Source organism: Myotis daubentonii, chromosome 13, assembly GCF_963259705.1.
Source record: "Myotis daubentonii chromosome 13, mMyoDau2.1, whole genome shotgun sequence".
Classification (NCBI taxonomy): Eukaryota; Metazoa; Chordata; class Mammalia; order Chiroptera; family Vespertilionidae; genus Myotis; species Myotis daubentonii.
This window is the reverse complement of record NC_081852.1, coordinates 10,767,328-10,780,248: the sequence shown is the minus strand read 5'-3', so window position 1 is coordinate 10,780,248 and position 12,921 is coordinate 10,767,328. Positions and strand designations below refer to the sequence as shown.

General features: G+C 39.3%; 1 protein-coding gene across 1 annotated transcript in view; it reads left to right on the top strand.

The window, feature by feature from the left end:
- BMS1 (BMS1 ribosome biogenesis factor) overlaps nt 1–12,514 on the top strand; it is a 35,371-nt gene extending 22,857 nt beyond the window's left edge. The window contains exons 14-23 of the mRNA XM_059662170.1: nt 614–687; nt 2,273–2,449; nt 4,987–5,175; nt 5,267–5,447; nt 5,627–5,685; nt 6,641–6,763; nt 7,978–8,125; nt 8,444–8,619; nt 11,140–11,301; nt 11,821–12,514. Of these exons, the coding sequence (XP_059518153.1) occupies nt 614–687; nt 2,273–2,449; nt 4,987–5,175; nt 5,267–5,447; nt 5,627–5,685; nt 6,641–6,763; nt 7,978–8,125; nt 8,444–8,619; nt 11,140–11,301; nt 11,821–12,051 (1,520 nt within the window). The 3' untranslated portion in view covers nt 12,052–12,514. The remainder of the gene's footprint in view (nt 1–613; nt 688–2,272; nt 2,450–4,986; nt 5,176–5,266; nt 5,448–5,626; nt 5,686–6,640; nt 6,764–7,977; nt 8,126–8,443; nt 8,620–11,139; nt 11,302–11,820) is intronic.
- The last annotated feature ends 407 nt before the right edge of the window (nt 12,515–12,921 follow it).

The window sequence follows — 12,921 nt, the reverse complement described above, 5'->3', positions numbered from 1 at the left end:
TCTTATATGAAAATGTTTTAATATCTTTCTGAAGTTGCCTTCCAGAGGACTTTTAACTTGTCTGTTTCTTTTAAGGGTAATATTCATAACTAAACTTAGAGCTTCAAAAACAACTGAATGAATTAATGGGCTCTTCATGTGGGCTCAGCACTGTTTTAGGTACTACTCTTATAATCTAAGATTTTTCCCTTGGTATGTCACTGTTGTGTTGAGCTTACTGGTGAGACTCTTTTTCACATGTGCTTGTTATCTAAGCCATTGCTTTTCAAGTCACTCTCGACATTTCTGGTTTTGGGGGTCTCATCTACAGGGCCACTCATGCCACCTCTGTGTGCATCTCTGCAATAGTGTCAGTTACCTATACTGGAAAAATAGCTCTCGGTTGTGTGGGATATTGAAGGAAAGTATGGAAATGTGGATTGGGCTTGTTTACTTAAACTGAACGGGTTATGTAATATGGTTTAACAGTCCTGCCTTCTTCTGGGGTGCGTAGTGTAGGAATAGTAACAATGAAGTTTGGGATGCAGAACGCACTGTCCACCTGGAGCTGGTAGTACTAGGGTGTCATATGTACCCTATTCAGGGATGAGTCATTTGGATGTTCTTTTCCCAGAGGAGCTCTATGGTGACTTTGAAGACTTGGAAACAGGGGACGTGCACAAGGGAAAATCAAGTCTGGATACTCAGGTATGACTTTGCCAGGTGGCTGTCAGCCACTGGTCCTATAACTGTGGTCAGTATATTCTGAGATAGGCCTATTTTGAGACATTCTAATCTTGTTGTCCATGTAGATTAGAGACTGGATGGATTCCTTCCTGAAAACATGGAGGGTGGGGACAGATCAAAGGTTATTGATTTACTTGTTATTCTTTCTTTCTATGTATATAAAATGTCTTTATTGATTTTCAGAGAAAAGAAGGGAGAGGGAGAAAGAGATAGAAACATCAGTGATGAGCCTTAACTGATTTGGCCCAATGGATAGAGAGAGCATTGGCCCTTGGACTGAAGGGTCTTGGGTTTGATTCTGGTCAAGGGCACCTAGCTTGGTTGTAGGCTAGATCCCCAGCCCAGATCGGGTTGCCTGCAGGAGGCAACCAATCAGTGTGTCTTTCTCACATCGATGTTTCTCTCTCTTGTCTCCCCCCCTTCCCTTCCAATCTCTAAAAATCAATGGAAAAAATACCCTCTGGTAAGGATTAACAACAACAACATAAAAGAAACATCAGTGATGCGAGAGAATGAAAAATCAGCTGCTTCCTGCATGCCCCCTCCTGGGGATCGAGCCTGCAACCCGGATATATGCCATGACCGGGAATTGAACCTTGACCTGGTTCATGGGTTGACGCCCAACCACTGAGCCGCACAGTGTTTGGGCTACTTGTTATTCTTGATTTTTGGAGTGACACCTATTACCTCTTGCTGTTATGATTCTTCAGTCATTGAAAGTTTTAGCTCTTGGGTCACTGTCTTCCTCTCCACCATTATTTTTGCCATCATTCTCCTGTTCTTAAATCATATGTGGAATCTAATGAACAAAATTAACTACAAACAAAATAGAATAGACTCATAGGTAGAGAATTGTCAGAGGGGAGGGGATTCAGGGGCTGGTTGAAAAAGGTGAAGGGATTAAGCAAAAAAAATAATCAAGCCTCATAGACACAGACAATACTATGGTATTTACCAGAGAGAAGGGTGTGGGGGGCGGCGAGAGGGAGCGGAGCGTTGAGCAGGTCGGGGTAGGTAGAAGAAGGTATAGGGGAGTTAAATGGTGATGGAGAGTTGACTTGGGATGGTGAACAAATAATAAAATATACAGAATTTGTATTATAGAAATGTACACCTGGAACTTATATAATTTCATTAACCAATGTTACCCCAATAAATTCAATAGAAAGAGGGGAAAAAGAAGAAAATATTCATATCTAAGCAAAAAAAAAAAAAAAAAAAAAAAGCCATTTAGAAAAACCAATTCTCTGTTATCCCTAAGATTTTTTTAGAACAGTATCTGGGTGGGGACACTTGCCGCTATTTTATTCACATTTGGCATTCCCAGACAGACTAAGGAATTGCAGTTCATTGTAATGCAGATGTCTAAAAGTCTCTTGTAGCAATACATGTTATTTAAAGCTCAAGGCTGTGTTTTGTTTTGTTTTGTTTCATGATGATCATAACTTAGATTTTTGCAGCTCAGTAGAACTTTTTAAGTCTGCTTTAAAGCTAAAGAAAATATCTCCACAAACTTTTACAAAATTTTCTCTTCTGGAAATTTAAGACTGAAGATGTAGAGGAAGAAGTTAAGGAAGAAATTGACTCCTCTGCAGAGGAAAGTGCCAAGAAAAAGCATTTGGATAAGAAGAGAAAATTGAAGGAGATGTTTGATGCAGAGTATGATGAAGGAGAAAGCACGTACTTTGATGATCTTAAAGGGGAAATGCATAAACAAGCACAGGTAAGAAAACTCAGATCCCATCAGCCTCATTTCAAGGCTGTAATACAGTGTTGTGAATCCTTAACTTCTTTAGCTCTCTGCTCCCTGATCTACTTCTGTGCCTCTCGTTTGGACTCCAAGGTCGAGGTGAAGATGAGTGTGTTCATTCGTGTTTATTAATGCAGTCCTCTGTTTCTGCAAGAAATCAGAAGATACCAGTTCCTGTTTTGTACCAAGAATTAAGTGTGAGGAACAGAAATGGCTGAGACACTGCCACCACCTTTGAGGCTCTCACTGTGTAGTTATTTGAGGCAGTGAGTTTATTTAAATACCAGCGTGGCCTTAGCATTCATATCACTGCTCTCTAGAACCATAAGGAAATCATTTGAATGGGTAGGTGATTCTTGGCCTGTGTGGCTGATGCACACACCACTGTCTTCAGGAAGGGTTGTCTGAAACTCACCTTGATCAGAGTTCAGGAGTAGTTTGAGTTAAGGGGAGATAAAAAGGGCATGTGGCATGCTGAAAGGGAGCTAGTCTAGCCCTCCTGCCTGGGGATGCTGACCTCACTCTGAAAGACACAAAGTTGTGTGCACAGTTGATGGGGAGTGGGCACAGGAGTCTCTGTAAACTGGAACACACTATGCCTTTTGCAAGTTAAGTATATCATTTGTGAAAATGTGATCAACCTAGACCTTCATCTAGTCAAAGAAGGATCTGCTGGTTAGTCATTAACATAGTGTCTCAGGTCTGTACTGACCTTATACAGACCGTGACTAAGAAATGTAAAGTTAGTTCTGAAGTCTGCTTCAGGCATTTACAATTTAATTCACCTAGAACTTCATGGGCCATTGTAAAGGTCTTGACGGGCTTACTCAGTGGAATGGGGCCCATTTGAGCAGAGGATAGATGTATGTAATCTAATTACCTTGAGAGGGCTGCTCTGGCAAGAGTTTGGTAAGATTAAGTAACACACACTGCAGCATGGGGAGGTATGTGGTAGTGGAGGTGAAAGAAAATCAAATTCTGGGTATACTGTGTTTGAAAAGTAGACCCGTACGATTTCCTAAATGTGGGGGGTGTGAGAGAGAAAATAAGGATGACTTCCTGAAAGAACTGAGTATTCATAAGATCGAAAAGCTTTAGTTGGTATAGGTTTGTCTGGGAAGATGAAGTTTAGGTCTGTTAGGTTGGGGTCATTTTTCAGACAAGTAGAGTGTCAAGCTGGGAGGGGTTGGAGCCAGGGTCTCAGAGCTAGATGCTGCTTAAAGCCATGATATGGATGGGACAACGAGGGAGTGAGTGTAGAGACAAGAGGAGAGGTCCAGTACTGACACTGGGTGCCCCATTGCAAGGCTGGCAGAGAAGAGGCAGCAGTGGGGATGGAGCAGTGCTCAGGAGACCTAAGAAATCTAGGAGAACGCCAGGTATGCTGGAAGCTACTACAGAAGGAAATGAGACATTATTTCAGATCTTGCTGATGTGTTAACTATAATTAAGACAAAATTCACCACTAGATTAGGAATGTTGAGGCCTTTATGTGACTGCAAACATTTTTATCGAGTGTGGGTTAAAGTCCAGTTTTAGGGAATTTAAGAGAATGGGAGAAGAGGAAATGGAGACTGCAACTATAGAGAACTTCTGTGGCAATTTTCTTCAGAAAAATGGGATTCTAGTTGAAGGAAGTGGACTTAAAAGGAAGTTTTAAGATGAGAAAAATAGTAGGTAAGATATATTGGAATCAAGTCCAGGAGTGGATGATACCTAGTGTATCAGTGAAATTGAATAGACAGACGCGAGTGGCAAGGGAAGGAGGAGGGGGGAGGTGGGGGACCTGATCGGCCCTGATCACTAGCCAGGCCTTGGGACCCCACTCATTCATGAATTTCATGCACTGGGCCTCTAGTATAATCTATAACAACCACTCAGTAGAACTCTGTGCTGTACCATATTGTAGCCACTAGCCACATGTTAATACCACTTGCAATGTGACCAAGGGACTGAATGTTAAAATTTTTATTTAATTTTAATAATTTCAATTTGAAAAGCCATCTGTGGCTACCATATTGAACAGTGTAGAGCTATAATGAAAGGCTAGACATAGGTGTAAATCCTGGTAGAGAGGTTGAGTGTTGAAGTTCTTGTAGATGCTTAGCTTTTGAGTAAATTAGGAAACAGCAGCTAAGAATGAGGATGAGGGCTTGGATATTGGGTGATTGAAGAAAGGAGGAAAAGTGTGAAATAATTATTTGGAGAGTAAAAAAAGAAAGTGTGTACTGGGGAAATTGAGGGTGTTTGCTAATCACCATTACGGCTTCTTTCTGTGTTGCTGACATTTGCTGTATATTGGAACAGCAGAGAAGAAAATTTTGGGACATATCCTGAACAAACTGTGAAGATAGAATATATAATATTTTTAATTAGGATAAAGCCTAAATAATTCTGCTTATAGATTGTTTATTTTGAAATAGCTCATTTTTTATATATTAATCTTACATTTATTAAAGATGACAGTATTGTGGGTTTCTTATTGTGTTTTCCCCCCCTCTCTTATATAGCTTAACCGAGCAGAATTTGAAGACCAAGATGATGAAGCCAGAGTTCAATATGAGGGTTTTCGACCTGGGATGTATGTCCGAATTGAGATAGAGAATGTCCCCTGTGAATTCGTGCTTAACTTTGATCCCCATTACCCAATTATTTTGGGTGGTTTGGGCAATAGTGAGGGCAGTGTTGGATATGTACAGGTAGGTACCCTTTGCTGTGTGATATGATCATTGAGGTTTTTTTTGACATACTTTCACCGAATAATCTTATTGAAATCTCTTCTCCCCTCAGTTGCGTCTGAAGAAACATCGTTGGTATAAGAAAATTCTCAAGTCCCGAGATCCAATCATTTTTTCTGTAGGGTGGAGGAGGTTTCAGACCATCCCACTGTATTATATCGAAGACCACAATGGAAGACAAAGACTTCTAAAATACACCCCTCAGCACATGCATTGTGGAGCAGCCTTTTGGGGTAAAATGTGATTAGAATAATTTGCCTTTAGGTTAATTTAAACATTTAAGCTTTATAATTAGTTTCCATTTTATGAAATCCCAATTCTCTCTCCTTTTTTTTGGATTGGAGTATATATGCATGTAAAATAGATACTAAATTTTGTGGTTCACTATATATTTTTTCCTGTTTTATTCAAGGTCCTATTACTCCACAAGGAACTGGATTCTTGGCAGTACAGTTTGTCGACGGCACAACAGTAAATATCTCGGATGTTTTATTTTATATATTGTGTTTGAGATATATCTTAAATATGGAATATGTACATGATCCTTTAAGTGGAAAATTGCTCATTTTTAGTGTGTATACTAAATTACTTTGCTTTTAATTTTCCTGCATCTTTTTAAGTAGATTGTGGGAGTAAAGAAGAGGGAGGTAGAAGAATTGTAATGATACTAAGGACATTTTATATTTTTATGTACTTTTTGGATGTGTTTTTCTAAAAATATGTAAGCAGTATTCACCATGTGCTAAGTACTATACTATACTAATACTATACTAGGTTTTGGGGATGTGTCAGATACTAGCTAGACATAAGGCTACACCCTGTAATGTTGGGTTAGCAAAATATGTTCACACCGTCTTCATGTGATCAATCAGGGTGGCTTTTATTGGCCCCATTTATCAGAAAAGAAAACAATACAGTGGGGCCTTGACTTACGAGTGTCCTGACTAATGAGTTTTTTGAGATACCAGCTGTCTCTGCCGATTTTTTTGCATTGAGTTGACAGAGTAATTTGAGTTAACGAGCTCCTTAACGAGCTCGGTCTCTGAACGAATTAAACTTGTAAGTCAAGGCCTCACTGTAGTGAACAGATGGAACCCACCCTGGAGGTCTGAAATTTAATTTCTTAAACAATATAACCAAACTTTCATGTTCCTTTTTATCTCAGATAAGTCATTGTTGTGAAACTATGTTACTGTGAGATCACCCTCATTCAGGAAAATACTGAAGACATCAACATTAGTTTGGCTTATGTTCATTATAGTTTCAGATTGCTTATGTTAAAATACTGTTTCGCATGTTCAGATATTCTTTTTTCTTAGCTAATTGTAAGTGAAGTGCACTTTGCTAATTTATTGTATCACAGAATTGTAGTTGTTCTCTTGCTGATATTATTCCTGTATTCAAATTTTGGGGGTTTCCTTTTTAGCCTGATTTCAGGATAGCTGCCACAGGAACTGTTCTTGATTTGGATAAATCCATAAAAATTGTGAAGAAATTAAAGCTAACTGGTTTTCCATATAAAATTTTCAAGAATACTTCATTCATTAAGGTCTGTATATTTACATATTTATAAATGTATATTATAGGGGTGGGCAAAAATAGGTTTACAGTTGTGAGTATACAGTTTATTCTTGTATTTATTTATACTAGAGGGCTGTTGCAGGAAGATTCCTGCAAGAATAGGGCTTCCTCGGGCCGATTGCGCCGCCTATCCTCGCCGCCCAGGGCCACACACGGGGCCCGGATGGCGGCTCGCACTGGCCCGCCCTACCTGCAGTATGCTAATTAGCCGCCATCTTTGTTGGTGGTTAATTTGCATATTGCTCTGATTGGCTGGTGGCATGGCAAAGGTATGGTCAGTTAGCATCTTTGTCTTTTATTAGATAGGATTATAACTGTAAATCTTTTTGCCTCCCCCTTGTATTATTAAAGGAGCAGTGAAATACTTCTAAAATGTAGGTCTAATGTTTTCAGAAAAGGAATTTAAATAAACTTGGTCTTAGATATTTTCAGTTTACTAGTACTTTTTTCTGTTGGTTTCTGTGTTACTTACATATGCTCAGCAATCTTAAGGTGAAGTAAAATAGAAATAGTTAGTAATTGAGGCTATTACTTCCAGTGAGACTGTCATAGAGCTAATATGTGTAATCTTTCATTGGGCTTTGTTTCCTGCCTTTTTGGTTTGTGTTAAGAAAAGAGAAAAATCATAGATTTATCAGACAGATTAGTAGAAAAATAGACAAAGCCATTCTCAACATACTTGTGGACAAGGGTATAGAGAGATGGACACTTACATGGTATAACATCGGAGGGTGGTTTGACGTTTATTGAAACTTTCATTGGTGGGTATTCCCACTAACACAGAGTTAAGATGATTGATTATAAGATGTTCTTACAATATAGCATTTATCTAGCTCTTTGTTTTCTGAGTGTGTGCACCTAAGTAATAGGAAATGAGCTGGACAACAGAGGCTATCCAGCTTAGTTCAGACTAACAGATATCTTCTATTCGATATCAATGATGAGCATGATAATGAGCCCACAATAGATAACATTTGTATCTTAATGTTATTTTGGGGAAAATAAAATAGAGTTGTATTCTTTTTAATCTAGTAATTCCACTTAAGGGGGAAATAGTTTGATTATTACCTTTATCACCCTTCAGTGAGTTCTGTTTTATAACCAAGGATGTAGTTATGAACTAAGAAGTAAAGTATCTGATTTTGTGTGTGTGTATTTTTTTACATATATATATGCCTGTAGGGAATGTTTAATTCTGCCTTAGAAGTGGCCAAATTTGAAGGTGCTGTGATCCGCACTGTCAGTGGAATAAGGGGACAGATCAAGAAAGCTCTCCGAGCTCCCGAAGGCGCTTTCCGGGCCACCTTTGAGGACAAGTTGCTGATGAGTGGTAAATACCTTTCTATTGATTTCCATCTAGTGTGGGTTAGAAGTTGCAGTTCAGGTCTTTAGAAAACTGGGGTCAGCTCCAGCTCTTCCGGTTGGAGCATCATTGCAGTGTGCCAGGTCACGCTGTATCTGGGGCCATGTGATTCACAACCAGTAAAAGTTTTGTGATATTCAAGAGTACATAGTTCACTTGGTAAAATCTGTCTTCAAATTCTGTGCAACCAGCTTGAGAAGTTTGGGGTGAATGTTTTGTTCTTTGTTTGACATATGGATATGAACCTTCTTCTGAAAATGTTAAAGTAAATTTCCTCTCTTCCAGATATTGTCTTCATGAGAACTTGGTATCCTGTCTCCATTCCAGCCTTCTATAACCCAGTAACATCTTTGTTGAAACCAGTTGGTGAGAAAGATACCTGGTCAGGAATGCGGACAACTGGTCAACTCCGGCTCGCCAATCGTGTCAAACTAAAGCCCAACAAGGATTCTCTGTATAAGGTACAGTCACGCATGTGCTCTCTAGATGGGTCGTCCAGATGCTTTGTATGTAACATTTCCTGTGCTTTGAATTTTCAAGTAGAGAGTCTAACATTAAATTTGAATGAACATGTTGTATGTTTATAGACTATTTTAGAAGAAACATTGCAAAGCAGTAATAATTGTTTCTGTGATTTGGAAAATAGACTTAAACTTTTCATTGTATATTTTGGACTGTTTTTTTCCACCACATATACTTACTACTTTTAAAAATAATATGCTAATTCTTATTGAAGCAATGTGGGTTTAGGGGAAAGTTTTTATTGAAATGTTAACATACATACAAAAAAGTATACAAATCAGAAGTGTATACCTCAATGATGTTAACACACACAGCTTGCCATCACCTGGATGAAGCAATAAATTACCAGCACAACAGAAGCCCCCCGTGACCTTTCCCAGTCACTCCTTTTCCACCTCAAAGACACTCACTGTCTGATTCTGACTCCTGACATGTAAATGAGGTCTGCCTGTTTTTGAGTTTTATAAAATACAGCATATATTTTGCCTGGCTTCTTTCAGTAGTAGTATGAAATTCGCTCATGTTCTTGTATGTAGCAGACATTCATTTGTCATTATTGTCTAGTAGAATTCTGTTATATGATGATGTCAGTTTATCTACTGATGGAGTTTAATTGCAATATTTGGTTATTATAAATGCTCTTCTGAGTACATATGTATGACTTGTTTGGTGTGCACGAGCACCCATTTTTGTTGCATAGGTCCCCACGGGTGGGGTTGCCAGATTACAGAGCAGCATGTGTTCTGTTTCAGTGTATGATGCCTGTAGTATTTTGGAGTCATACCCAGTGAGGCTCCCAGTAACAGCTACCAGAGTTCTGGTTGGTCCATATCCTTGCCAGTCTGGCTTCATCAGTACTTTTTTATTTTAAGTTCTTAGTATCTGTCTGGATTCCCATTTTCATTTAGATTTTGGTCTCAAAACTTCCTTTTTTTTCTTTGCAGGTTAACATTACATTTGAAAAGAGTTGTTTTAATGTAGGATATTTAATTGTTATATAATAAGATGGTAGTGAAGGGTATCAGTCTGATCTCTGCCTAAGACAGAAGGTCCCCGGGCATTACTTTTTCTGTCTTTTTAAAAAGTTTTTAAATACGTTTTTATTGAGTTCAAAGGAGAAAGAGGGAGAAGGAGAAAGAAACATCAGTGATGAGAAAGAATCATTGATTGGCTGCCTCCTATACGTCCCCAACTGGGGATCAAGCCTGCAACCAAGCATATGCCTTGACCAGGGATTGAACCTGTGACCTCCTGGTTCATAGGTTGATGCTCAACTGTCTGAGCTACACTGGCCAGGCTTGGGCATTACTATTTCTTTAAAATAGTTCATAAGATTTTGAACCATGTTACATTCATGTCTCTTAGAATATGCTGCCCTTCAGCTCTTGGCACCTCTTGTCCAGTCTGTGGTGCTTACTCTTTTTGAGAAGGTGATTTCTCTTATTTCTTTCATTCTAAAGCATTTTAGTTTCTTAAAACAGAATATTGAATATTACTATAGATGATGTCTTTAATAATAAATTTTTAAAAAAAATTTAATATATTTTTATTGATTTCAGAGAGGAAAGGAGAGGGAGAGAGATAGAAACGTCAATGATGAGAGAGAATCATTCATTGATCAGCTGTCTCCTGCACGCCCCCTACTGGGGATCAAGCCCACAACCCAGGCATGTGCCCTTGACCTGAATCAAACCTGGAACCCTTCAGTCCGCAGGCCAACGCTCTATCCACTGCTAGAGCAATAATAAATTTAAGGACATAAGAGAAATATTGCTTTATATAGTTGATGTTGACCTTGGTAAAAATGTAGGGTAAAACTCTCTACTTATTAACTAGTTCTGAGGCAGTTAACAATTTTAGTCATCTGAATTTAAGCATAGAATTTAGATTACTTTAAAATCTGAAAGTAGAGCTTACCCTGCATTCATTTGTTGCTTAAATCTCAGTTTTCTCAGCTGGCCTTCCATTAGAAACAGAACAAAGTTAAACTTCTCAGTGAGAATTGGGTGAGGAGACTGGTTCTGAGGAAGAACTATGTCCTTAAGTCCAGAGAGGCTGATAGTAAAGATGAACAGTGAGATTATTCTTGTTCGGCTAGAAAAACCACCTCAGTGCTTCAGAGATAAGGCCGGACTTTTCCATTTAAAGAGACTTTGGATCTTTTTATCTGCTCTGTAAAGACTCCCATAGTACATATTGTAGTAATAGGCACATTTGAATTCTCGGGAAGAATTGCAAATATTCTATATATTTCTGTGTTTCACCTAGAGTTATGCATGTCTTTTGAGGCAGTCCATGTTTGATGTATGATTGAATCCTGATTTCTGATTGTCAGCAGATTCTGGTGTTACTGATCTTGTGGGAAAAGTCAACAATCCATTGAGAAGATTTTATGCAAGTTTTAAATGCATGTAGGTCATAATTTATATCAGTCTTTGTTTTTTTTGTTTGTCTTTCAGCTGATTGTGAGGCAAAAGAAACATTTTAATTCACTACACATTCCGAAAGCCTTACAGAAGGCCTTGCCCTTTAAGAACAAGCCTAAGACCCAAGCAAAGGCAGGCAAGATACCAAAGGACAGGCAGAGACCAGCTGTCATACGGGAGCCTCATGAAAGAAAGGTACTGTCAACGAATGGCTTACTGCACATTGCATTTAGATGTGAAAATAATGCTTTCAGTAGCACACTTGACATATCCACTGTGTTCTCATTTTTCATCAGAAAGGATAAGGGCCAGAGTAATTCAAGGCCCTAAGAACTGGAAGCTAGAGGAAAACTAGAGTCCATTTCCCTTCTGTTCAGCTATGCTCTGTCTCAGGCATTTTGATGGGAAGAATTGGCACACAGCTGGCGAATCACTCTGTGTTAATTGGTTGTACATAGTATCCAAGAGTGACTGACAAAGGTAGTTTTGTGGGGAAGGTCATTAAAGTATTTCGCTAAGTAAATAGACTCCCACATATAGCTTCATGCAAATTATAATTTCCTAATTCAGGATAAATTTCACCAGGTTAACATCCATTCGTATCATGAATGGATCCTCGTTTTGGTAGTCAGTTTGGATACCGTGGCCCTTAGAAGGCAGGCCCGCAGTAAGTGTAAGGGTATCCTGCTGCTCACCGGGTTTTGTCCTTGTCAGGTCCTCGCGCTGCTGGATGCGCTGAGTACAGTGCACCGTCAGAAGATGAGAAAGGCCAAGGAGCAGCGGCACCTGCACAACAAAGAGCACTTCAGAGCAAAGCAGAAGGAGGAAGAAGAGAAACTGAAGCGGCAGAAGGATCTCAGGAAGAAGCTCTTTCGAATTCAGGGTCAAAAAGAAAAAAGAAATCAGAGGTCCAGCCTGAAGGGGCCTACGGAGCAGTTGAAATGAGCTCCAGCCTGTCATTGGGTGCAGGGATGGGTGGTTTCAGGTATTGTAGCCCTTGTCAGTGACAGGTAGGGGCACTAGAGCCAAGAAAGATCTCTGCTGGATTCATCTCCCATCCTGTGCCTTTGAGAAGAGAAATGGAAATCTGTGGATAGGATACCTGTTTGTTCTCAACATCTGGGTTATGTCAAGATTTAAAGCAGTATAATTTGTGCCCAGCCAGTGTGGCTCAGTGGAGCATCAGCCTGTGAACCAGGAGGTCAGGGTTCAATTTCTGGTCAGGGTTCAATTTCTGGTCAGGGCATATGCCCAGGTTGCGGGCTCGATCCCCAGCAAGGGGCATGCAGGAGGCAGCCAATCAGTGATTCTCATCATTGATGTTTCTATCTCTTCCTCACCCTTCCTCTCTGAAATCAATAAAAATATATTTAAAAAATAATAAAGCAATATAATCTGTGGGTTTGTAGATTCTCTCACATTTCTCTTAAATTTTTTGTACATAAAAAATGATTAGAATTTAGTTTTGGCTTAATGTTTTCATTAGGGATGGATGCCTGATGATTGTGGGTACTTTATCACCTTCATGCGTCTTCCAGAAGGGGGGATATTAACTTCAAACCTCAGCTTTAAAGTAAAGTTATGGAGAAGGATGAAGGGTACAGCACAGCTGAGTTTCCTGCAGGCCACACGACGTGCAATAGTGCAACAACCCAGCTACAGATGGGAGAATCCAACAGCTTCTGTGAAGCCAGACTTAGAGACTTGCAAAAATGTAAAACTGTTACTTTCCTACAAATGGTTTTGCTTTCGAAAATGTTTTTCTCACAAGAATATGCTGTTTATGTTATCGTATAATAAACTATTTTTTGTTCT